The sequence below is a fragment of the Cricetulus griseus genome, chromosome 5 (genome assembly GCF_003668045.3).
Source record: "Cricetulus griseus strain 17A/GY chromosome 5, alternate assembly CriGri-PICRH-1.0, whole genome shotgun sequence".
Taxonomy (NCBI): domain Eukaryota; kingdom Metazoa; phylum Chordata; class Mammalia; order Rodentia; family Cricetidae; genus Cricetulus; species Cricetulus griseus.
The window spans coordinates 175399437-175423820 of NC_048598.1; the positions used below are offsets into that span (position 1 = coordinate 175399437).

Here is a 24384-nt window from a genome sequence, read left to right on the forward strand (position 1 = left end):
AAGGAGTAGGCTGAAGCCTCACCTTGGCTGGACGTGTCTCGTGCTCTATCCTGGGGCGTGCATTCGCGGTTGGGGCCTGGGACAGAAGCTCCAAGTAGGGCAGATAGCGCCGAAGGGTCTTGGCCAGGGCCGCTTCGCTCTCCGGGCTGAACCACTTCTCATTGTCAGCATTCTGTTGTAAGGTCCTGAAAAGCAAAGAGAATGACAGCTCAATCCAAGGTTGTCCCATGCTGAGCTGTGAGAGGGGACAGATGGGAGCGCAGTGTACGCCAAGCCTCGGCAGCCTGCCTGGGTGCAGCTGCGCAGTGAGCTGGTGCTCAATGCCTCGACTTCTCCTTAGCCATGGCGTTGTTTCTTCTCAGGGAACCTGGCCTCCCTCTTCCCACAGCGGTGGAATGCAACAGAGCCTTTGGGAGGGGACTGAGGGGTGGCTCAATGGTGCCCATGTCTGACACTATCTATCTACAGTGTCCTGGGGCACTGCTAACCTGAGACAAACTGAAACGGAGCATAACTACTGGCTGCACCTGTACCATGAACTTGACATCTGAGTCTGGTGGCTCAGATTTGTCATCGTAGCACTGCAGAGGGGGATGGAAAGCTCAATGACAGCTCAAACAACTTAGTGAGGTCCTGTCCAAATCTGTTTAAATGACTAAGAATTGCACACATGCAAACGCATTTTTATCAAATCTACACACAGTTCTGTCCACTATATCCCCTACCACTTTTCTCTCCCAGCTTCATTTGCTTCTCTTTAAAAGTCACTGCACTGGCTAACTTGATGTGAACTTGACACAGGCTAGAGGAGGGAACTCCATTTGAGAAAATGCCCCCATAAGATCAGGTTGTAGACAAGCCTGAAGGGAATTTTCTTAATTGGTGATTGGTGCGGGTGGGCACAGCCCGTTGTGTGAAGGCCCACCGCTGGCTGGTGGTCCTGGGCTTTATACAAAAGAGTAAGCCATGAGGAGCAAGCCAGTAGGCGGCACTCCTCCATGGCCTCTGCATCAGCTCCTCCCTCCTGGTTCCTGCCTGTGTGAGTTCCCGCCATCCCTGTTTGCAATGATGAACTATTACATGGTTGTGTGAATAAAATAAACCCTTTCTTCCCCCAAGTTGTTTTTTGATCGTGTTGTTTCATCAAAGCAATAGTTACCCTGACTGAGACATTCACTGAGTCCATCCACTTAGCGCTGCCTTTACAAGTATGAATGAAGGTCCACCTGCTGGAATATGGGTAGCTTCTCAGGGGCCACATCCCTGGGGAAACTGAAGCTCCATCCTCCAACAGCCATTAACTGACAACTCTCCTTAAAAAGGAGTTTTAAGGGGATAGATCTGTAGCTCAGAGACAGTGCAAGTGCCTAGCCTCAGGACCCTGGGTTCAATCTCCAGAACTACACACACACACACACACACACACACACACACACACACACACACACACACACAGAGCTTTTGCAGTGCTGAGAGAGGCAGCCGGAGAGAGAGAGAGAGAGAGAGAGAGAGAGAAGAGACAGAGAGAGACAGAGACAGAGACAGAGACAGAGATAGAGACAGAGCATAGGCATGGGGGCAAGGCAGGGAGGGTCTGTGGAAAACTCAAAGGATTCTTTAGACCATGGACCATGTATTACCATAGATTCTGAACCACAGAGGAGAAGGTGCCCTTGGTAGTATGGCAGAGTCAGGCACAATCCCCTTAGCAGGGTCAAGCCCCCCTTCATCTTTGTTTTAGCACGGGGGGGGGGCAGGGGGGAATGTCTGACTTCTGACCTATAGGGTGACTGGTTTGGATCATTCAATGCTAACTTTGTGATTTGCCTTTGCAGTGCCCGGGATCTTCATAGCAGCCGTTCTGCCGTCAGATGATGGGTGTCACTGTCTGTGCCGCAGATGGGCAGGAAGGGAAGTCTGAGCCCATAAGCACCTTGGGCGTGGGGCTCGTCCTGTGGGTAGATTGGGGGTAGGGCTAGCCAGGATAAGGTTGTAGCAGGATAAGGTCCTATGCCAGGCTTGAGTGGCATAGGACCTTAGAACCGTGGGAAACAATGAACCTCGAGATACTTCGCAGGAGCAGTTGAATGTCACTGCAAAGTCAGCAGGAGCCATGGCAGTCATGAGGGAGGTGTCAGAGGAGCGGTCAGGAACCATGGATCCCGAACAGGGTCTGGGAAAACTGGGACAATGGGACACCGATCCCAGGACTTGAAGAGCCATGTGGAATGTCATGATGGAGGTGTGTGTGGGGGGGGGATGATGTCAAGTTGACATTAACCAATCAGCCAAGGTTAACCATGGTTGACCCCATGCTCCTCCCAGGTCCCTCGCTTTCTCTTAGCCTGGATGTGGGAGGCAGGTCAGTGGCACTGTATCTCCCATCTTCTACTCTAGTGCTCATTGCCTGTTCCGCCAAGGCCAGAGGATACCTTCTGACAGAGGAACAAGATGCAAGCAGGCTCATCTGTGAGCCAGGACTGAAACCACATATGTGAAGCACACTGCTGATGAGAGTCAAAGACTTCTCCGGCAGACCGAGCCTAATGGCTGGAAATGCTGACCAAAGGCTTTGAATTCTGATCACTTCCAGGTATTTCAATTCATTAGGCACCTTGTTTATGCCTAGAAAGGAGTTGAGAACTAGTCAGACGGGCCAGCTCCTGTGAGCCACTGTGGGGCCTGCCTGCCCACATCGTATTGCCTTCAGAAACCTTCCCAAATCCATCATCATGTCAACCACCATCATATCACCTTCCCTCAGAACTCTGACAGCCCCACATATGTAGCTCTCAACCCCTAGCAGGCTCGGGGCTCTGCCCTGCATAATCCCAGCAGGCTGGACCCGCCCATCTCTTCTCCTTCTGCCCTGGGTAAGACTGTTTCCCTGCTGGAGGCTGCAACTTTTCTGAAGCAGAAGCACAGGCTAGCCCCACTCCCCGAAGGCCTGGCCCCTCCTGGCTAGCTCAGCTCCCTGTAAATTCTAGCTGGGCAAGGAGGTGACATCGCCAGGGCTGTGGTGCAAAAATAATGAACCCTAACATTCAGGGTTGTAAGCCTCCACAACTGCTTGCCCGGCGTTCATCACTTGGTTCCCCCCAATACTGGTGTTCACTGAATATTTCTATAATTGTATGATTTTTTTCTTTTGTTGGTTTATTAGCCACAGTTCTAAGTGGCTGCTTTAAAGTGTATAGTATTCTCCTGTAACCCAGCACGGGTGCCTGTAAGTGACATCACACAGTTCAGGTGAAGCCTGGAAAAGAAGTATGGTAACCTAAGGGCTTTCTCCCTGTTGTCCTGCATGTGACAATCTATGTGGCCACAAATCACATTTACAGCCACCGACAAGCCGCACCACGCATTGTACACTGTTAAACCAATCAACTCTGCATGAGGTGATCCCAGTTCTCTGGCGCTCAACGGCCTTTGGGGGTGTGCTTCCCCATGCTTTTTTTCCTCCTCTGACACTGCAATGGGAAAGCTGCTTCAGTCCCTGAGAAAACATTAAGTTCAACCTTTGCATGCAGAAGGTGCTCCCTGGCATGTGGGGCTCTGGTTGATTTCTCCGTCCTGTCTTTCCTTTGGCCTAGATAATGAATGGCCAAGGGCTATCAATGAAAACACTACCTCCTCTCTCTTCCTCCCTGCACTCTTGCTGGGACTTTGAGAAATTTGATCACTGCATGTCTTGAGCTTTCATATTCGTTTTTCTTGGGGTGGGGGGTGTGGTGTCATACCGATTCATAGGTGTGGTTGTCTAAAAGAGAAAATGTCTCTTATAGGCTCGGGTGTTCGAACACTTGGTCCCCACATGTTGTGTAGCAGTTTCCTCGGAGATAGAAATGTTCCATTGTGCTGAGAAGCTCCTTAAGACAGAAGGAAACCAGCTCTAATAGGCTTCTTCCTCCCAAGAGGCAACAATAAAGCTATGGGGAGTGACTCTCAGACAAGCCAAGCTGCAAAAAGGACCCTTGAGACCCAACCAGCACAGCTACCTGAAAGACCAGCTGGGCTACCTGGAAAACTTTTAGACCAACTGAATCATCTGGAAAGAATACTCTCTACCCTGTTGAGCTTCCTGCAGGCTGTGTGATGCCCTCCAGGTCACCAGCTTTGTGAACAATCACCCATGCTGGGATGGGCTTCGGCCATCTTGTGGGTTCTTCCAGCTCCTGTAAGTGACCTGTCATCCACACAAAACTTTGATGGTGTCTGTAGTTTGGTTTGTTGTGGGCTCACTACCTGGGAAGAACAGATGTGTGTGTATGCAAGCATGCATGTGTGTCTGCATGCCTGCATGAATGTGTTCCTGTGTGTTCCTATGTGTGTGTGCGTGCGTGCGTGCGTGCGTGCGTGCGTGCGTGCGTGCGTGCGTGCGTGCGTGCGTGCGTGCGTGCGTGTGTGTGTGTGTGTGTGTTGCATCTCCCAGGAAAAAGTATTGTCACACAACACCTGCAGGTAGCACTGTGTGGAGAAGTTATAAAACCTTCAGTTGGTGCAGCCTTGCTGGAGGAAGCACGTCACAGGGGACAGGCTCTGAGAGTTTATAGCATTGCCCTACTTGCAGTTCAAGATCTGGTTTATGCTTATGGACTCTCCCTCTGGAACAATAAGCCATAGTAAACTCTCCCTTCCTTAAAAATGCCTTTGGTCGTGGTGTTTTATTACAGCAACAGAAAAGTAATGAATTCAATGAGTCTCTGGTCTTCTGCAAGCACTTTCTTTTTTCAAATACTTCCATTTTTCCCTCCCTGGGGCTCTGGTCACATGCATATTTGGTCCTTCTATGTCTCTAAACTTACTACTGGTGATTACTTTGCTAGTCATTTCTTCTGTTTCCTTCTTTCTGTATCTCCGGGTTTACCAGAATTTTCTACCTGCATCTAACTGCTATTAGCCCAGTAGGCATTCTTCTCGTATCCCACCTCTTGCATCATTCTGTCGGAGCTCATTGGTCTCAGTTCCCTGCCTCTCCTGCCTAGTAACCTTTGATTGGACTCTGCACACTGAGTTTTTCCTCTTTGGGTTGTATATACATACTCTTGCATTTCCACAACCTTTTTCTTTTTCCTTGCTGCTTGTGTTGTTGCTATTGTTAAGACAGAATCAGTCTTGCCATGCGGTTTAGGTTGGGGGCTTGAATTCATGATCTTTCTGCCCTGATAGCTCCAGTGCTGCAATTACCAAGCTGCCATTAATGTCATGCCCCTCTGTCTGGCATCCCACTGAGATTCTGGGAACAGTTCTACCCTTCACGTCCTACCTGTATGATGAATAGAGCATGGTGGCAATTATCTACAGGTTATTCCTCTAGAAGCCTGAACTCTCTGCTGCTTGATCTCAAATAATGGTCCTCTTCTGGGGACAATACCTCGCAAACTGTGGAAAGGTTGGTGTGTCCCATGATGAGACATCCCCCAACCCCACAAGACATGATGGGCACTTTCAGGGCTCACGGTGAGTGCACACATCTCCAAGGTCTTCCCTTCATGGCACTTGCTGTGAATGACTGGCTTTCTTCAACTCTCGCAGGTCTGATGGGGGGATGTCCTTCTGTGTATACGTTTCTCTTATTGGTTGATGAATAAAATACTGCTTGGCCAATAGAGGCAGGAAGATGGGTGGGATTAGGAGATGAGGAGAATTCTGGGAAAGGTAGGCAGAGAGGTGTCATGTAGAGACCAGGAGGATAGGACCTGCAAGGCATTCTCTCGTAAGATAAGGCTATGTGGAAATACAGAGACTAGTATTTATGGGTTAATCATTAAGACAGAGCTAGACACTAAGAAGCCCTAAACATCTGCTAACAGTTTTATAATTACAATAGCTTCCATATGTTTATTTGGGGCTGAGAAGGGTGACATGACCTGGCAGGACAAGAAACTCCAGAAACACAGGTCCCCAGACCCTACTGTGTTCACCAAACCTACTCCCATGGATGACAGATGACCTGAGGGCATCAGAAAGTTTGTGTTTGATTTCTGACTCACTGGGAGTCACTCTTGTTGCTGGTATTGGGAGAGGGCCTGGTGTCCTCTGGTTTGTTGGCTTCTGGTAGAATAAGAAGGTGTCCTTGTTACTCTCGGACTTGGCCAGAAGCAGGAGCAAAGCTGAGTTTTTCACAGACTCAGACAGGACATGACCAGGGCCCATCACAGCAGGGTGGGTGAATGAATGAAAAGGCCTCTACGTCATGGGATACCCGTTACACTTTATAAAGAATTGAATGTGCCACCGTCATCGAATTCAGTCTAGTGAGGGCACATCTCTTAGAATGCCATCTCAGTGTTCGTGGTTATAGGAAACCCATCCACAAACATAAGCCAGCACAGACACACTGGGGAGGGGGCTGCATGTACAGGGCCTAAAGAGAACTCTAGGTGGTAGAAATATTCTGTGTATTGACCTGTGTTCCTGGCACCACTCACATGATCATGTCAGTCAAAGCTTGTCAGATCGTATGTTTGAGAACTCCCTCTTCACAAAACGTAAAGTGTACCTAAATGAAACCAAGCCAAGGTCCCAAAGAGCACTGTCACCCAGCTGGGTCTCCTACAAAGTGGCCTTCCACAAAGACTATGTCTGCCTAATTTTACATCCTCATCCGGGCATCGGCATCTCACTTCTCAACCCAGCCAAGACTCAGCAGGCCTCGTCTGGGGTGGGAATGGGGTGAAACTCTGGAGACCACTGCCACGGTGCATGTGAGAGCCTAGCATCCCAAGCAAGGTACCTTCCATCTGTGTGTAGCCCATGGGGCTTGAGACCTGGCAGCATATCGTCCAGTAATATAGGGAACCGACCCCAGTAGATAGATCCATGGATTTAACAACCCATTCACACCTACAATCTCTGGGGGCTCAAGATGGTGATCATCTTGAGGCCATGGCCATGCAAGTGCTTTAGTCACTATTGCTTGGGATCTGCTGGCCCTGGGCTTTCCTTAATGTTGTAATTTAAGAAAGCAGCACGTGAGAGGAAGATGGCATGAGACAGGGTTCAAGCAGAGGGGTTCTTTTGTTAGAGGAAGGGGTCATAAAAGGAGGGAAGGGGAAGGGAAGACTGGCCTCCCTGGAGACAGGAGCAGCAGGAGAGATGAAAGAGGGACAGAGGGAGAGGGAGGGGGAGGGGCAGAGGGAGAGGAGAGGGGAGGGGAGGGGACGGAGAGGGAGGGGGAGAGGGAGATGGGAGGTAGGCTGGGCCCTTTTAAAAGGGCACACAGTGAATGTGCACAGGTGTGGTGCTCTTAGTGGCTGCAGCTGAGGGTGTTTCCTGTCAGAACCCCAAGGGACAGGCCAGTACAGATGCCTGAATGCTAACACTCAGAACTAGGAGAAATGTCCTTTTTCACCACAGGCTAGCCTGTACCGCCTTCTATCTCCACAGCAAGAATTTCACCATCTAGAACAAAAAAGCCACTCTCACAGTGACAAGAGATCTGGCTGTAGGCTCATGCTGATGCTACCATATTCTGTGTGTGAGAGAGGAGCAAACATGAGATGCAACAGACTGAGTCGTGTGCAAGCGAAGCCCCCAGAACATTCCCTGGGGGACAGATTCTTGGTTTTAATATCAGGTTTCACAGAGCACATTCTCTCCCTTCAGGGTGCTTTCCCGCTGGTATTTTATTATATCTGACACACAAAGCATGGAACTAGGGCGCACATCCCTGTTGTGGAATATTAGCTTAAGATGTGTTGCGTTCCTTTGTGCTGTGAAGTATTTGTTTAATGATGCAAAGATGTGTTCCATTCTTTCATGTCACATTTAGCTCTGTAAAGCTGTGTGTTTCGTTGCCTACCTAAAACACCTAACTGGTCTACTAAAGAGCTGAACATCCAATAGCTGGGCAGGAAAAAAGGATAGGCGTGGCTGGCAGGCTGAGAATAAATAGGGAGGAGAAATCTAGGAAAGAGAGCAAGGAATGAGAAAAGGAGGAGGAGAAGAGGACACCGGGGGCCAGCCATCCAGCCACACAGTCAGCTACTGAGTAAGAAGGGAAGAAAGATATAGAGAATAAAGAAAGGTAAAAAGCTTAGAGGCAAAACGTGGTTAAAGAGAAGTAGGATAATTTAAGTTAGAAAAAGTTGACTAGAAACAAGCCAAGCTAAGGCAAGGCATTCATTAAAAAAAAAGTCTCTGTGTATTTATTTGGGAGCTAGTGGCAGGCCGCCAAAGAGTGAACAAAAACAACTATATATCCCTTATCTAAAATGGGTTAAGGTTTGGAGACTTTTGGGTTTAGGTGATATTTGCATAGGCAGAGTGAGATATTTGGGGACCTAGCACAAGTTTAAACATGAAATTCAGCTGAATTTTACATAGGATATAGAGGCCCAAGTTAACTTTCTAGAGTATATTTGGTGAACTCTGCCTCCTGCAGGTGATAGCCTTGTGAAGTCTTTTAATGACTCCCTTACCCTAAATGGTCTTTTGAGATCATCTAGTGACCCCTGTGCCTAGAAAGGTGTAGAATTTCCTGTTTGTATGATGTCAGTGCTAAACAGTTTCATGTGGGAGTCAGAGGGGTCCAGGACATCACAAGAAAACCCACAGAATCAACTAACCTGGGCTCATAGGAGCTCACAGAGTCTGAACTGACAGCCAGGGACCTTGGATGGGACTGACGTCTGCATATATGCATATATGTGACAGTTGTGTAGCTTGGTCTTCTTGTCGGACTCCTAAGAGTGAGAGCAGGGCCTGTCTCTGACTCTTGCTTCCTTTTGGGACCCTATTCTTCATACCGGGTTGCCTTGCCCAGCCTTAATACAAAGAGAGGTGCTTAGTCTTACTGCAATTTCATATGCCATGTTTTGCTAATATCCATGGGAGGACTGCCCTTTTCTAAATAGAAATGGAGGAAGAGTTGTTGTAGAATATTACTTCAACCAAGTAAAGATGTATTTGTTTATGCTGTGGGATATTACTTTAATTATGTAAGGTTTGTTACATTTGTTTATGCTGCATTTGTTTAACTAGGCAAAGACATGTTACATTTGTTTATACTACATCTGTTTAATTATGTATAGATGTGTTGCTGTTTTACCTTGCCCACCTAAGGTACCCGGTTGGTCTAATAAAAAGCTGAATGGTCAATAGATCGTTAGGAGAGGGACAGGCAGGGCTGGTGGACAGAGAGAATATACAGGAGGAGGAATCTTGGCTTGAGATAGAATGAAGGAGAAAATGAGGGAGATGCCCTGGGCCAGCCAGGCAGAGACAGACAGACAGACAGACAGACAGACAGACAGACACAGATTAGAACATACAGAATGAAAGCTAAAAAAAAAAAGAACCAGGGCAAAACGTAGATGAAGAGAAGCAAGTTAGTTTAGGTTATAAGAGCTAGTGGGACAAGCATAAGATAAGGCAAAACATTCATAACTAATAAGTCTCAATGTCATGATTGGGGGGCTGGTGGTCAAAGAAAGCCTTCGACAAGGAGTGAATTGGAGTGGGGAGTAAAGGGGAGACGGAGGAGACACTATGGGGAGAGGAGGGAGGAGAGACTGCAGGGTCAGGATATAAAATAAATAAACATGTATACATATGTATTAAAAAACTAAAGAAAAAAAGTTCAGATTTTGGATTTCCAGATTAAAGGTGCCTCAGTGTGCGCGCGCGCGCGCGTGTGTGTATGTGTGTGTGTGTGTGTGTGTGTGTGTGTGTGTGTGTGTGGTGTGTGTGTGTGTGTGTGTGTGTGTGTGTGTGTGTGTGTGTGTGTGATGTGTGTGTGTGTGTGTGTGTGTGTGTGTGTGTGATCAAAATGAAATGCAAGAAATTACTTGTACCACCCTCCAGAGAGGCGTTGCTGGGATAACTCCAGGAGCCAGAGGAAGATGCAGTAACGCTTGAATATTGCTAACCCACATCTGCACTGGGCGTAAGAAGCAGTATTTCATCCCAATGTGACCGACCACTCTGTGCCACGTACTGGAGATTTAAGTGGCTATAACACTTACAAATTCCTCTCGTAAAAGTTAACTGGGAGTCAGATGCCAACTTCTGTCTCCATGTGACGGGTTTCCAAGGATGTGCTAATGAATGGGGGTGTGTAGAGGAGAAGGATTGGGGGTTCAGATCCAGCCCGGGCTATGAAGCAAGGTGAGTGAGGAGATGTGGAGAGGGAGAAGAGAGAAAGGGAGGAGGGAGACGGAAGGGAGCTAAAACCCCCCCCCCCGTCACGGGTGACAACCTGCATACATTTAAAACCCCAGTAAGGAGATGGAAACCAACACCACAGTGAGACATCACCTCACCCACTAGAATGGCTATTATCAAAAGACAGATACCAATGCTGGTGAGGATGTGTGGGGAAGAGAACTCTCACGTTGCCATTGTGCATCACTGGTACGAATGTAAGTGTGTGCCACGGTCATGGAGAATGGTTCGGAAGGCCCCAAGGTGTCTGAAAGTCAGACCGCCATGGGATCTGGTCATCTGCTTCCAGGTAGTCATCCAAAGGAAATGGAACCAGCCTCAGAGCAATGCTGAGGCCAATGCTGACTGCAGCGCCATTCACAATCATCACAGCAGTAGGTAAGCACAGGCACCTACTGTGGATAAATGAATAAATTGTAGAACACACACCATAGACTCTCATTCAGCCATAAAGAATGAAATCCCATCCTTTGAAGAAGCATGGGGGAACATGCTAGATGAAATAAGCCAAACATTATAAATAAAAAATCCAAACAAAACATGTCACCTCTCACATGGCCAGCCTGCATGACAGACAGTGGTGACCAGTGGCTGAGAATATGGTGGGAGGGAGAGCACACAAGTAGGCCGAGGGGGCACACAAGTAGACTGGATCCCAAGCACTGGTCAGATGGGAATAGATCTTAGTGAACCGCACATAGCATAGGGCTGGCCACAGCTCACAGTGACACACCCTGTCCTTTGAGAGGCCTGCAGGGATAAATTGGGGCTCTAAACACAAGGGGGGATGAAGGAAAGAAAGGCCAGGGGCCCTGGTTTAATCTGTGCATGCCCTGTGAGCACAAATGACAGCCAGGCCCAATTCATGCATGCTTGCCAAAAAGAAAAAAAAATCTCCTAAAATAGATTCATCAACGCCCCCCCCATCTCTGTTTATCTCAGGTGATAAACCCATTCTGTTACCAGGTATGGTGGCCAACGTCTGTAATTCTAGCACTTGAGAAGCCAAGGAATACAGTGTTAGCTCTGTCTAAAACCAAAGATAAAACCAGCCTTCCCTTGTTGTCAATGTCTGGTTCAGCCACAACAAACAAGAAATTTATTGGGCAGTTCAGAGTTCTCTGCATCTCAAATCTTAATGGATGGAATTTCATTTTCTATGCTATGAGATTGTAATTTATCTGATCCATTTACTCCTCTGGTGTTTATTTTTCTCACCAATTGATAATCAATGCAGACAGAGTCAGATCATGGGGGTGCCTTTAAATGGCCTCATTTGTCTTTCCTTGTGTCTCTTCTATTCATGAGACCTAGTTTGTGACCGTGCAGTATGTCACAATGATTGAGTGGCCACTGTAACTCCATACCATGTTGCAACAATCAACATATGGACTTGTACTAGGTCACCTGGCTTCAAGACGGTCAACAATTTATGGGAATATTTTCTACTTCTAGATGGATGCTATGTATCTCACACCAGGACTCTGCTCTCCTTACTCTGCTCCTGGATGCACTATGCTTCCAGCCTTTGCAGCTGTTGCTAGAAGTTACTATAACACAAATAATAAAAACCCAGTGACAGATATTGGGGTCCAAGCTGAAAAATCAGAGTAGCAAAGCAGCCAGGCACTAGCTCTTACCTCTGCCTCAGACTGAAACAGGTGATCCTGTCTCCACGATCCTCAGAGTACAATGCAGACTGCACTGCTCTCCACCAAGCCTCAGACTGCAATCCTCTCCCGCCTTACATCCCTCTCTCTGCCCAGCCATCTCACTCCTGTCTCCACCTCCCTAGTGCTGGGATTAAAGGTAGGTGATTCCAAGTGCTGAGATCGCCTTCAAGTGAGCACTTTCTCTTTAGGACTGGATCAATTTCGTGTAGCTCAGTGTGGCCTTAAACTAACAGAGATCCATTTGCCTCTGTCTCCCGAGTCCTGGGATTAAAGGTGTGCGCCACCGTTGCCCGGCTCTATGGCTGTGGCTAGCTTTGCATTTTGATCTGGAGCGGCTTTATTAAATCATAAGCAATATATCACCACAAGTTACCATGCAATCCGTGGGATGAAAAGAAGCTATAGTAAAGCCCAGAGGGGCTCAGTGATGGTGGTTTCTTGTCATTTGGTTTCCACACACAGGGGGGTGGGCCAACCAGCGTTGGAGGTGGTACTCCTCATATACACCAGCCACTGAGTACTGTTTCCCTTCTCTGGAACTGCGGCAGACAGCCAAAGCTTGGTCTTTAGTGACCCTGTGTGTGCCGATCCCCGCATGGCTCTGTTCAGTTCAGTGCATCCCGTGGCCTCCTCTGCCTAAAGCAAGGAATTTAGTGTATGGGAGGACAGCTGGGGGTGGTGTTCTCTCAGCTTTGGAGCAAGTGGGGAAGTCCCTCCCCTGCCCCCAATAAGGAAAGACCAAACTCTCTCCTTTCTTCCCTCCTCACCATACACTCCCCCTCTCCTGTTCCATGGCCAGCTGTGGCTCTGCAGAGCCCCGAACCCAGGTGACACAGGGTTAGGGACTAGGCAGGAATCTTGCTCACGGTTGCCACCTATCTGGTAATTCAGGCACATTGCAGGTCCCTCACCCTCACCCTTTTCTCCTTTCATTTATTCAGTGACTTTTGTGAGTGGCGCTGGAGGGGGCGGGAAGAAGGAAATGTCTGGGACAGGAAGGGGAGAAGCAAAAGCAAAATTGGTCCCTACTCTCTAGGGGTTAGGGACACACGGGGCTCCTTTAATTAATAATGAAATAATTCTACTGCTTGGAAACCTAGGCTGGTGGCGATCAGTGAATTTAAAATCAGATACGGTTATTTAAAACACGCTGAAGAAGACAAACACAAGTAAAACCGCATCACACTGAGGGAAAGGGCAGGAGGCCGCCAGCTCGGACGCCCTGCTGGGCTCCTTCTCACTTCTCGGGAGCTGTTTGGGGTTGGTTATGAAACCTATACTTCAAACAGAAGTGTCCAAGGGTCAGACTTTAAAGGAGGCCACAGGCTCATCAAGCAGCAAGAGCCCAGCGAGAGCAGCAGCACCATCCTGAGGCGTGAGGTGAGATCTAAGGCAGAAAGCAAGGGATGCGGCCAAGGCTCCCAGTCCCGGGATGATCACAGCTGCAAGGATTCAGACAGAGATGCAGCCTGGCGGTCCAGCGCCAGGGTGCTGTGCTCAGGAAGCATAACGCTGGTGATGCGGCAAGGGTAACATGACAAAGGACGTCTCACTTGAGAAACGTTCGGCCAAAATATGAACGAGGACATCCTAAGCTCCTGTGATGCTCTGGCATTTATATTTGTAATTAGAAACACAGCATATTATATGCAAAACTATAAACTCTGTGTGTGGGGGTGGTGGTGGTGGTGGTGGTTTGAATAGAAATGGCCCCTGAGGGCTTTGAGGTCTTATGTGCTCAAGCGGGGCCTAGTATCACAGTCTCTTTCTGATGCCTGTTGGTCTAGACGTAGAACTCTCAGCCCCTTCTCTAGCACCATGTCTGCCTGTGTGCTCCCTGTAGTGCCTCCATGGGGCCCCACAGGCCCACCCTCTGATGGGAATCCCCTAGATTGTTAAAGACAAAGGTGAGAGGCCACAGGGTCAAAGTGAGAGGAATTTGTGGGACCTAGAGGGTATAGAAAAAGGGCTGTGACCTTGTGATACCACCACACAGTGGAGTTTGACCTTAGGTGTGCAGGGTGGTAGAAGAGTCTGGCCTCCCTCTGCTGAATCTACAATGAACAATATCCCAGGGCTCAAACCAAAGCAAAGACAGAGTCGAGGGTCCCGGAGAACATAGGAGCCAAGAAGCTAATTCTCCTTGACAGGACAGGGCTCAGGGGGTGCACAGGAGTCTGGAGAATACCTAGCCAGTTTCCCCCAGAGTCTCTGGCCCTTAAAGATGGATGACAGGCCTCATTCCCTCCCACTCATGAGGAAGGAATGAACTCAGGAGAGAAGGGAGTTCCATCCCTGGTCGTCTCTGAGCCAGAGACAGGAACACTCCTCAAGACGCACAAATGAAAGTCGCTGGCTTTAAACACAGATGCTGAAGGAAACAGAAAATGCAGTACAGTTTGAGCATCCAAAACAAGGACACAGGACCTGCACAAAGGTGACTCCAACTCTCACAAGGACAGAAAACAAGATAACTACTGTCACCTTACACATGGAAGGACCACCTCTCCTTGAGTGCATCCCAGGCAGCTGTGTCTCTCCCTGTTCTCAGCTGCCTCTCTTCCCTGCCTCCTGGACTCCTTGGAGCACCACTCCCAGACGGGCTTCCCAGATTCTCCAATCCCTGGGTTTCCTGCCCTTCCTGTGCTGAGCACAGTTACCATGATTATCAGGTGTGAGCCTACACAGAAGCAGGGAGGGTCTGAACTCAAACAAATTTCTGACTGCAAACAAATTTCAGGCCAGCTTAGGACACACAGGTAGGGTTTTATTTTGTCTCACATTCTCCAGAATAGCTTTCCATACACTATCAGAAATACTGGCATTTTCTTCCCAGTGAAGTAAGCATTAAGGACAGGTGTCCAGGCATCGAATGTGTGTCAAAATATATTTGTAATTTATTACACACACACACACACACACACATATATATATACATATATATGCATACACGTTAATATGACCATCTGCATAATAAACTTATATAATTTATGCTAATTTCCATAAATATCATAAATAATGTCTTAAATATGCAACTGGGTGAAAAGGTATGCATACATATACATATATGCATACATCATGCAGACATACATATCAGTCGCTTTGTAAAGGATGCTCCCAAGAATATTAGCACAAAGACTCCATTCATACCTCACACAGACTCACTGCCCACTTATCACCTGTTTTTATCCCCTTGGTCCCACTAGTGATGATGTGGGATCCTGACCTATTAGTTGCACATGGTCATAAAGGCAGATGGTCATATTTTGTGTTACAAGGATTTATTATACATGGAAACCGCAGCTCGTGAATATTCTGTTGCTTAGGAAATAATGGACATTGCAAACTAAGACTTAGGAAAAGATCCCATTTGTTTGTTGTTTTAATTTCAAAATACTGCATACCAGCACAGGCTCATTCTTGCAGTAGCTTCTCTTTGGGCAATGTTTCAAGCTCCCTGATTCCCATTTCATGACTTTGGGAGTAGGACTTCTAGGCCATCAACCTATAGCTGGAAATGCGCAGGGATGAGATGACATGGGACAATTTTTGTTTTTTGCTTGATATGGGCTGCTACTCTTTGGGAGAGAAAGACCAGGAGTTTCTGGATTAATCCTGCTCGTTGCATTGTAGCAAACACAGTTACCTAGTGAGAAACCGGAGCTCTAACCTCACTCTGAAGACACAGGGTTATTTGGTGGTGGGGGAGTCTCATAGACAAGTCATGACCCATGGCGCACCTCTCAGTGCCCAGTGCCCCACACTGCAAGGCTACTCCACTGTAACTTTCCCTTTCAGAGACACCCCTTCCCCTTGGATATCTACTCTACACCAAAAAGATGGTGGTTGCTTTGCTACTCTAAAAACAGCCAAACTAAGAGATATGGCTGTGGCTGGGAGCAAGAAGAGGGAAGTCACTCCTACACATACCTGGCTGGGCTGGAAGTATCCCCGTGCCATGGGTAGGCCTTGGGGAGGTTTGCGAGCTCCTGGGCCATCACATGCTGAGTATAGTCATCTTGCCATGTGAAACCTGTGGAGAAAGGAGTATAAACTGAGGCACGAATTTGCAAATGTGGCAGAGCCCTTTGCATCAGACTTCCCCGGGTCTCTTTTCTTCCAGCAAATCACCGGGCCTTGTGGGGTTCAGTAAGATTCCCTTTAGCTTTCTTAAACTTTCAGACACAAATGACAGCCAGCCCCCTGTTCTATTGGTTTAAAAATAGGATGCAGTGGGTGCTGGCTGTGACTGGCAGACAAAGGAAACCTAAACCAAATAGACTTTGGTTCGGTGCAGAAGACGGACCTTGTCTACCACAGTAGGTTCACCTACAGCAAAGATGTCCCCATCAGCAAGGCTGCAAGCATAGCTGCCGTGCTCAGCACACCCACTGTGTTATGACCTGGTTGCGTTACACACTGGAACAACTGTTCTCCCTAACCCATCCTGTGTGAGAGCCCAGCATTTGGCTGGAGAGGGTTACATTCCTGTGAAGCAATTACTGCGGGTTTAACGTACTAAATCTCAGAGCCAATTACATTATATTTACACTCAAATGTTGTGACAAAGAGCTTTATAACAAGGGGGAAGCAGTTATGAAGGCAAAAATCCATGCAATTGTGCATTAATTACATGCATTGTGGATCACATGATAATTATGCTCAGAATTACCAGATAACTCCCAAGAATAATTATTATGCAATTTGTACATTTTAGATCTTACGGTAACGCTTTCACACTTAGAGCTACCCCATGCAATTATCCATAATTATCTAATCACTAAGCATCACGTAATTACTGAGGTATATTTTTATGCTCTGTGGAAAAAAAAAAACAAGTTACAAAGCCTTCAAATCAGGACAGCTCTGTATATGTACATGTTGCAACATATGAATGTGTGTGTGTGTGTACATTTGTACATTATATTTGTGTGTGTGTGTGCTGCGTGTGTGTGTTCGTGTGTGTGTGTGTGTGTGTGTGTGTACATTTGTATATTATGAATATTTGTGTGTATGTGTGCTGCGTGTGTGTGTTCGTGTGTGTGTGTGTGTGTGTGTGTGTGCATTTGTATATTATGAATATTTGTGTGTGTGTGTGCTGAGTGTGTGTGTTCGTGTGTGTGTGTGTGTGTGTGTGTACATTTGTATATTATGAATATTTGTGTGTATGTGTGCGTGCGTGCGTGTGTGTGTGTGTGTGTGTGTGTGTGTGTTCGTGTGTGTTCATGTGTATGTGTGTGTGTGTGTGTGTGTGTGTGCATTTGTATATTACATTTGTATATTATGAATATTTGTGTGTTGTGTGCGTGCGTGCGTGTGTGTGTGTGTGTGTGTGTGTGTGTGTTCATGTGTGTGTATACATTTGTATATTATGAAATGTGTGTATGTGTGTGTGCATGCCTGCGTGTGTGCGTGTGTGTGTGTGTGTGTGTGTGTGTGTGTTCGTGTGTGTTCATGTGTGTGTGTACATTTGTATATTATGAATATTTGTGTGTATGTGTGTGTGCATGCATGCGTGCATGTGTGTGTGTGTGTGTGTGTGTGAGAGAGAGAGAGAGAGAGAGAGATAGTTTGTGTGTGTGTGAGTTTGTGAGTTTGTGTGTGTGTGTGTGTTAAAGAAATCCAGAGCACACAATCTGGACAAAACTGAAAGTGCACAGAAATGGTTTTCATGAACATACTTAAACATTTTTAAATGCAAATGTGAATTGCTAAAGCTTCCAGATGGCAAGAATCAAACGAGTGGCACTTCCTAAGTCCTGGGAGCCCCAGTGGTAAAAATACCAGGAGGACTCTGGCCTTAGCCCTATCTCTGTGGAAGGTAACTCACAGCAGGGAGCGCAGCTCAGTCCCCAGAGCCTCCAGTGTTGGTGATGAAGGCAACAGAAAAGCAGGACTTCTGTCAGGTGTACTTCCCAGTCCCCACAGTCCAATCCCAGGAGCGTTCTCATTGGAAAACACATTCTCCGTGTTAACCCAACAGCTAGCATTTTTAGGTTTAGAAAACAAGCATACTTTAAACACACTATTCCCCAAGGACGACAGTCTTACTATTAATATTTATCAGGCAACAAATAATTGAGAGCATAAAGGAACTTCGCATGAAAAATTTTTCATTAAAAATGTCATCCATCCTCTGGGCTCAGGAGATGACTCAGTTGGTAAAACGCATGACTTGCATACTCGAGGATCTGTTTGATCTGAGGAACCCACATTTTAAGAGATGAGCATGGTAGCATGTGTGTGGACGTGCTAGGAATCCCAGAGTCGAGGAGGTGGGGATTCCTGGGGTCTCACCAGCCAGCCCAGCATACTTGGCCAGTTCCAGGCTAATGAGAAACCAGTCTTAAAAAACAAGATAGGTTGCTCCTGAGAATACGCTTACGTTTTCTCCAATGAAAAGGTTGTCCTCTGGATTCTGATGTACACACATACACACACATGTGCACCTGCACATACAGAGGCATACATCCATGCACACACACACACACACACACACACACACACACACACACACACACACACACACACGTGCACTGTCTGAGCACAGAGCTGCAAATGCTGAGCACTGTGGCAGAGGCTTGGCCACGCTCCTGAAGTACAGCTGGCCAGGGTAGAAGTTACTTTCAAAGGAGATTGCTAAACTTTCATTGGAGAAAACGTAAGCGTATTCCTGTGTTGGAAAGAAAAACTGGCAGCATTGCTATGAACTTCCCAGGAAACAAAGTGCCCTAGAAGAGATGGCCCATCTGCATGAAGACGGAAAGATGGCCCATGTGCAGGGAAGCTGGAAGACTAAATTTCTCCTGTTCTTTCATTGACTGCTTCTAGCAGCCTTGGACACAGAGGGCCAAGGGTGGAAAGAACTAGTAAAGAAGGAGCCTGCTACAAATCCTCATGGCTTTTCTCTATCTCCCAGAGGTGGAGCTAAAGAAACCAACCCATAGGTCCATAAATGCCCTGGGTGCACACAAAACAACAACAACAACAACAACAACAACACACACGCACGCACGCACGCATGCACGCACGCACGCGCACACACACACACACCACACCACACACCACACACCACAACTACCTCTCAATCTGAGGCCAGGAAAGGGCAGCCCAGCAAGATCAAAGAGTGTCAGACAATCATGGGCTCCACAAGAAAATACGGTCCCTCAGACCACCTTCCATGCTGGAAATCCCAGGGTTCCTTCCTCCTACACCAGAACACAGTGTTCCTACACCGCCACTCAGCTTTGAAGAATACTGAGCCAGGGAGTTTTCCTACACACACCCAAGGTATGTGGGATAACCAGAGCTGTAATTCTCACCCCTCCCCACCCTCAGATGCAGAAAGAGGCTCAGTGTGCGGGGTGGGGGTTGAACCTCCTCCACTAACTGTTAGCTACCAGGAGTACTCTAATCTACCTTGCAAAACAGCATGGGTTAAAGCTGGTCAGAGCACATAGCTTAAATGGAACCCAGGCCCATGTACAAAAATGCACAGATTCCTGTAGAAAGTCACTGGTCCCACCAAGAACCAGGGAGACCTCATGCAGAACAACAGCAGAGTGAGAGACACCAGCACTGGGAGGGCACATATAATGACAACCAGGTGATGGATTAGAGCAGCCGTGGCTTCAAGTGACCAACTGTGAACCCAGGTGAGACAGAAGAAAACAGAGAGACTCACAACATGGGGAATAGAAACAGAAGGACTGTAACCAAAGACAATGAGCAAATGAGTCAGGGGGTGGACTTCTTAGTCTCTCTAGCATCCAGGAGCCTGAAAGCTAGCCAGGGAGATGCTTCCAAAATGAGGGGAAAACGTCTCTGGTAATCTATCAGCCAGCCAGCCAGGAAGGACCCTGAGGGAAAAAGGGGTAAATCAAGATACTCTGAAATGAAGCAAAATCAGAAGACCTGTGCACTACTCAGGTTATAACAAAGTCACAGAAGACAGAAACAGCATTGGGAAAGGACAGTGCTATAAGATACTATAACAAGCACAGGGAAAGGACAGGGCAAACACACAGGTCACACAAGATTTCCCCATGCTGTGTTTGAAAGTGGAATACACACATTGTTACAATGGCATTCTCTCACACACATGGACAGAGAGAGGAAATGCTTAGCCATTGTGTTATCAATGAGTGGTTAGGCCAAGTGCCGTAAACAAGGGGGACTAGGATACCAACAAGCTGCTATACGCCATGTGCATGCAACCTAGTATCTCCAGCAACCACTGAAAGGGGATATTGAAGACAAACTCTGGAAAGCAGCAAAATGATTTCCAAATACATTGGAGTAATCCAAGGGACACAATGAAAACAGATAAACGAAAAGTGTAGCTAGGTACTACAACATTTACTAAGCATGTGCACAAGGCACTGGGTTTGATACTCAGCATTGGAAGAAAGGAAAAGGAGGAGGAAACAGGGGAAGGCAACATTTAAGCTTTGATATATTGATAATTATACTCCCTTGAGGGAAACATATAAGGCTCTGATATATATTTCTTATGTTCTGGTTTCTGATGTGGCTAATTGTTACAGCCCAAATTGCAAGTAAGGTTGTCTTCTAACAAGAAGCCTCCGCCTAGTTTAGGAAAGATCACCCAGATCATCCCACAGACAATGAGTTGACTGAACAAATGCAGCTACTTCTTGGTGGCTGTGAGAACACAGAGGGCTTAGTCCAATTACTGAGATTTCAGACTTCTGCCAGGTCAGAGGCACCAACATCATCCAGTGACTAGCAGCTAGCAGACAGCAGTCAATGCCAGCAGCTAACAAAGCACAAGTCAGAGATGGACAAAGGACAAAGCAGGTGTCCATGACCCCTAACTGGGTGGCAGTACATGAGCAGAGCATGATCATGTCCTCCTCAGGCCAAAGGGACATGCATAGAGGGTGTGGGTCCTCTGTGGCTCATGATAGCATAATCAACCAATCTCAATGCAGATTACCTCATGGCACTACAAAAGCCTCTAGGAAAGGGAATCCCGTAACTCTCCACCACTCTGGGAAAGCGCTCCATTCTTGGGAGTATACTGGGAAATTACCAATACAGAGTCAGGTACAAATATAAGGGTGTTTAATAGGGAAAAGCCTTACTTACAGAGCAACCTAGCCAGCCGGTGTGGCAGCAGCCTGTCCAGCAAGTACAAAAGTGAAACCGAAAGAGAAACGCAGTCCCCTGAAAGTCTCACTCTACGTCACCCTGACCACGCCCTCGCAAGCGTGGTCAGGCACACCTGTCGCCAGCCCCTAAGTAGGCGTGGATACAGCTTCTCCAACAATTCCCCTTTTAGTCTAAAAGAGGATTAAAACTTAACAGTGCAACATATCCAAAATTAACGCTCCTGCTCCAGTAGCACGATGCGATCCACCAGCAAGGAGGGATGCCAATAAGGCATCTGATAAGATAAGTCTTATAAAATGTATAGGCTTATGATAATTAAGATTGAGCTAACAGATGAGAATCCTAGTCATTGGCCAAGCAGCTTTGAATCTAATACAAGTTTCTGTGTATTCATTTGGGCCTAACTCGGGCGGGCGGCTGGCGTAAAGCTCACACGTGGCGGTGGGGCTCAGGAGGCTTTTGACAGAAAGATTTATCTTAACATGGGAGTTTCTCTGACCTATCCTTAATTTCTCACTTTGCTGTAATTTTTCTTAATAAAGCTTGCTTCTACTTTGCATAGTCCCATAAGAGTTCTCATCTTTAATCTCTGTTGCATGAGATGATGCACTCAAAGCCACTGTCTTTGAGGGTGGCCTCTCTCAAGACCCTGGGTGAAGGAGATCTGAAATGGCTCTCTTGTTTAACATAGTGCTGTGTACTGTAGCACTTGCTATAGGACAAGATAAGGAAATAAGGAGGTGTGAAAATCAGAAGCAAAGACATGAAACTGTACATATCTCCATAGGGCATGCTCTTCCCCTTGGAAGTCGCAAGGATCCTGCAAAAATGGAAACCCATTTATAAATAATAGCAAGACACAATGAAACCAAAAACGTACGTGTTGTAACAGGAGTATAGGTTGTTGTCTAGGGAGATTTCAGATTTTATTCCCTTGGAACAAGGAACTGAATATCCAGGAAAGATTGAGGACCAAACTGTGAGGAAGTGAAAGTGAACTGCTTTATTCCCTCAGCATAGAAGAGGCTCTAAAGCTGGAAGTCCCTAATGGGTGCTGGCTTGGGTATTTTATAGGGCAACTGGGTTCTCCTCTTTCCCATAGTGGTCCTGCCTACATACCCACCGCCATGCCTTCTTGACTTTTTTCTTGTAATGCCTTCTGGGAACAAGAAGCTTCTATTTCAGAGTCCTCTTCTGCTTTCTTTGTCTGTATATGGCCATCTAATTAACCATCACTACATGTCACTCAAAAATTACACAATTGTGTTTAAACCTAGAAAAACATACGCAAGACTCACAAGCTAAAATTCATAAAAATGTCTGAAAAACAGGAAGTGTGCGATGTCCGTGAACCAAAAGCTCCAACTAAAACCAATCAGTTACCCTCACGCTGACATTCTTGAGGGCTTAACAAAATCCCTGTCCAAACCACAGCAAGATCCTTTGTTGATACCAGAAATTTATATGGAATAATAAATTAACTAGAGTAGATTTAAATTGGGGTGGGGAGAGGAATATAGCCAGACAAATCACTATAGGGCATCCCAAATCCAATTATATTAGTAGAGTAATACAAACTGTTTGGTGGAGGAATAGACAACCAAGTCAGCAAGACAGTGGGAAACACAGAGATAGAGATAGACCCACACAAACAGTGGGAAGCACAGAGATAGACCCACACAAACAGGCCCAAGTGATTTTTGACGAAAAGAAGAAAATTCAGAAATAGCTTCGTGATGGAAAAATTGCCTCTCCCACAGGCCATGCTGGAGTGGCTGGGTATCCACAGACAAGACTAGAGGGTTCCAATTCCATTTCATGTGCATATAAAGTGGGCCCAAGGGTGTAGAAGTTCAAAACTATATCATTTCTAGGAATGGAAACATCATCTTGGGGACCTAGGACTAAGCCAAAGATCTTGGACTTGTGTTGAATGCTTGTAAAAAGAAAAACCGATCAATTGGGCCTTCTCAAAATCAGAACCCTTCACTCTGAAAAAAAAAAAAAAAAAACATTGAGAGGATAAATTGACAAGTGCTGAGTGGGAGAAAAACCATATGCACTGGGGTCTGGAGTAGAGACAAAATTCTCAAAACTGAACATTAAGAACAATCCAATTATAAAACGGGCATGAGACTCGAGGAGATGTTTGGGTGCAGAGGCCTCACAGAAGCACACAAAAAGACCATCGTCATTGTTGTCGGCACTACTGGCCATCAGAAAATGCAAAACTAAGCCACAATGAGATGCCACTCCACACCCACCAGAACAGCTAAGATAAGTAATAGGGATACCACTGAGTTCTGACAAGGACTTGGAAAAACCAGATCACTTTAATTTCCTGGTGGGAATGTAAAATGAGCACATACTTATTACGATACCCAACAATAGTCTCTGTCTTTATCCCAAAGAAAGGAAGGCATGCTCAATCAAAAACCTGTATGTGGACATTTAATACTGTTTATTACCATAGCCCCTAAAGGGAAACTGCCCAGACGGCCTTTCGTGAGTAAAGGGTTAAGCCATTGGTAATCTATCCACATCATGGAGTACTATGAAGAAATGATGAACGAAGAAATGATGAGTGTGTGTGTGTGCTACAGCCCGGATGAATCCCCAGGAAGCTATGGTGAGTGGAGAAAGGCATGCTACAATGATTGAAGTGAGCAGTTTTGATGGGGATGCCTTCTTTATAATTGTTTCTCTTATTGCCTGGTGAATAAAACACTGTGGCCAATGAGGCAGGAAGTAAAGGCAGGGCTAGGAGACAAGGAGAACTCTGGGAAGAGTAGGCAGACAGTAGTTGCCATGTGAGCTGTCAAAGATGTTAGAGGTCCAGACCCTTCTCCAGTAAGATAGACCAAGTGGAAATACTTAGACTAATAGAAATGGGTTAATAATTAAGACAGGGCTAGACAATAAGAAGCCCTAGTCACCGGCCAACAATTTTTTTTAACTAATATAGTGTCCATGTGTTCATTTGGGGCTGAAGGGCCACAGATCAGCCAGGACAAAGAACCTCACCCAACATAGTTTTCTCTGTCACACCTTCCTGCCATAATCATCTGGCAACAGCTGAGGCCTAAGAGAAATTAGTCCACCTAGCCACAGACTGTAACCTCCAAAACCATGAGCCAAAACAAATATTTTCTCTTTGTGACATAATTTTCTCAGGTGTTTTCTCATAGCAACAACAACAAACAAGTAACACACAAAATGATCATCAGGAGTGGGGACTTTAAATATTTCTCAACCTAAAGTGACATGGAAGAACCTTTCAAACAGGGTTAATGAAAGGGTTTGGAAGAGCAAGCCAGAAAGAGCCTTCCTCGGCAGAGACATGCACACCACATGGTTGCTAGCCTGGACTTCCACTTACCAACCTGCCTCTTACATCTGAGCTGTGGTG

At 46.6% G+C, this 24384-nt stretch overlaps 1 protein-coding gene across 1 annotated transcript in view; it reads right to left on the reverse strand.

The window, feature by feature from the left end:
* Window positions 1-24384, reverse strand: part of Ptprn2 (protein tyrosine phosphatase receptor type N2) — a 680302-nt gene that overhangs the window by 411679 nt on the left and 244239 nt on the right. The window contains exons 4-5 of the mRNA XM_027417041.2: window positions 15771-15873; window positions 23-185 (exon numbers count right to left, since the gene is read on the reverse strand). Of these exons, the coding sequence (XP_027272842.1) occupies window positions 23-185; window positions 15771-15873 (266 nt within the window). The remainder of the gene's footprint in view (window positions 1-22; window positions 186-15770; window positions 15874-24384) is intronic.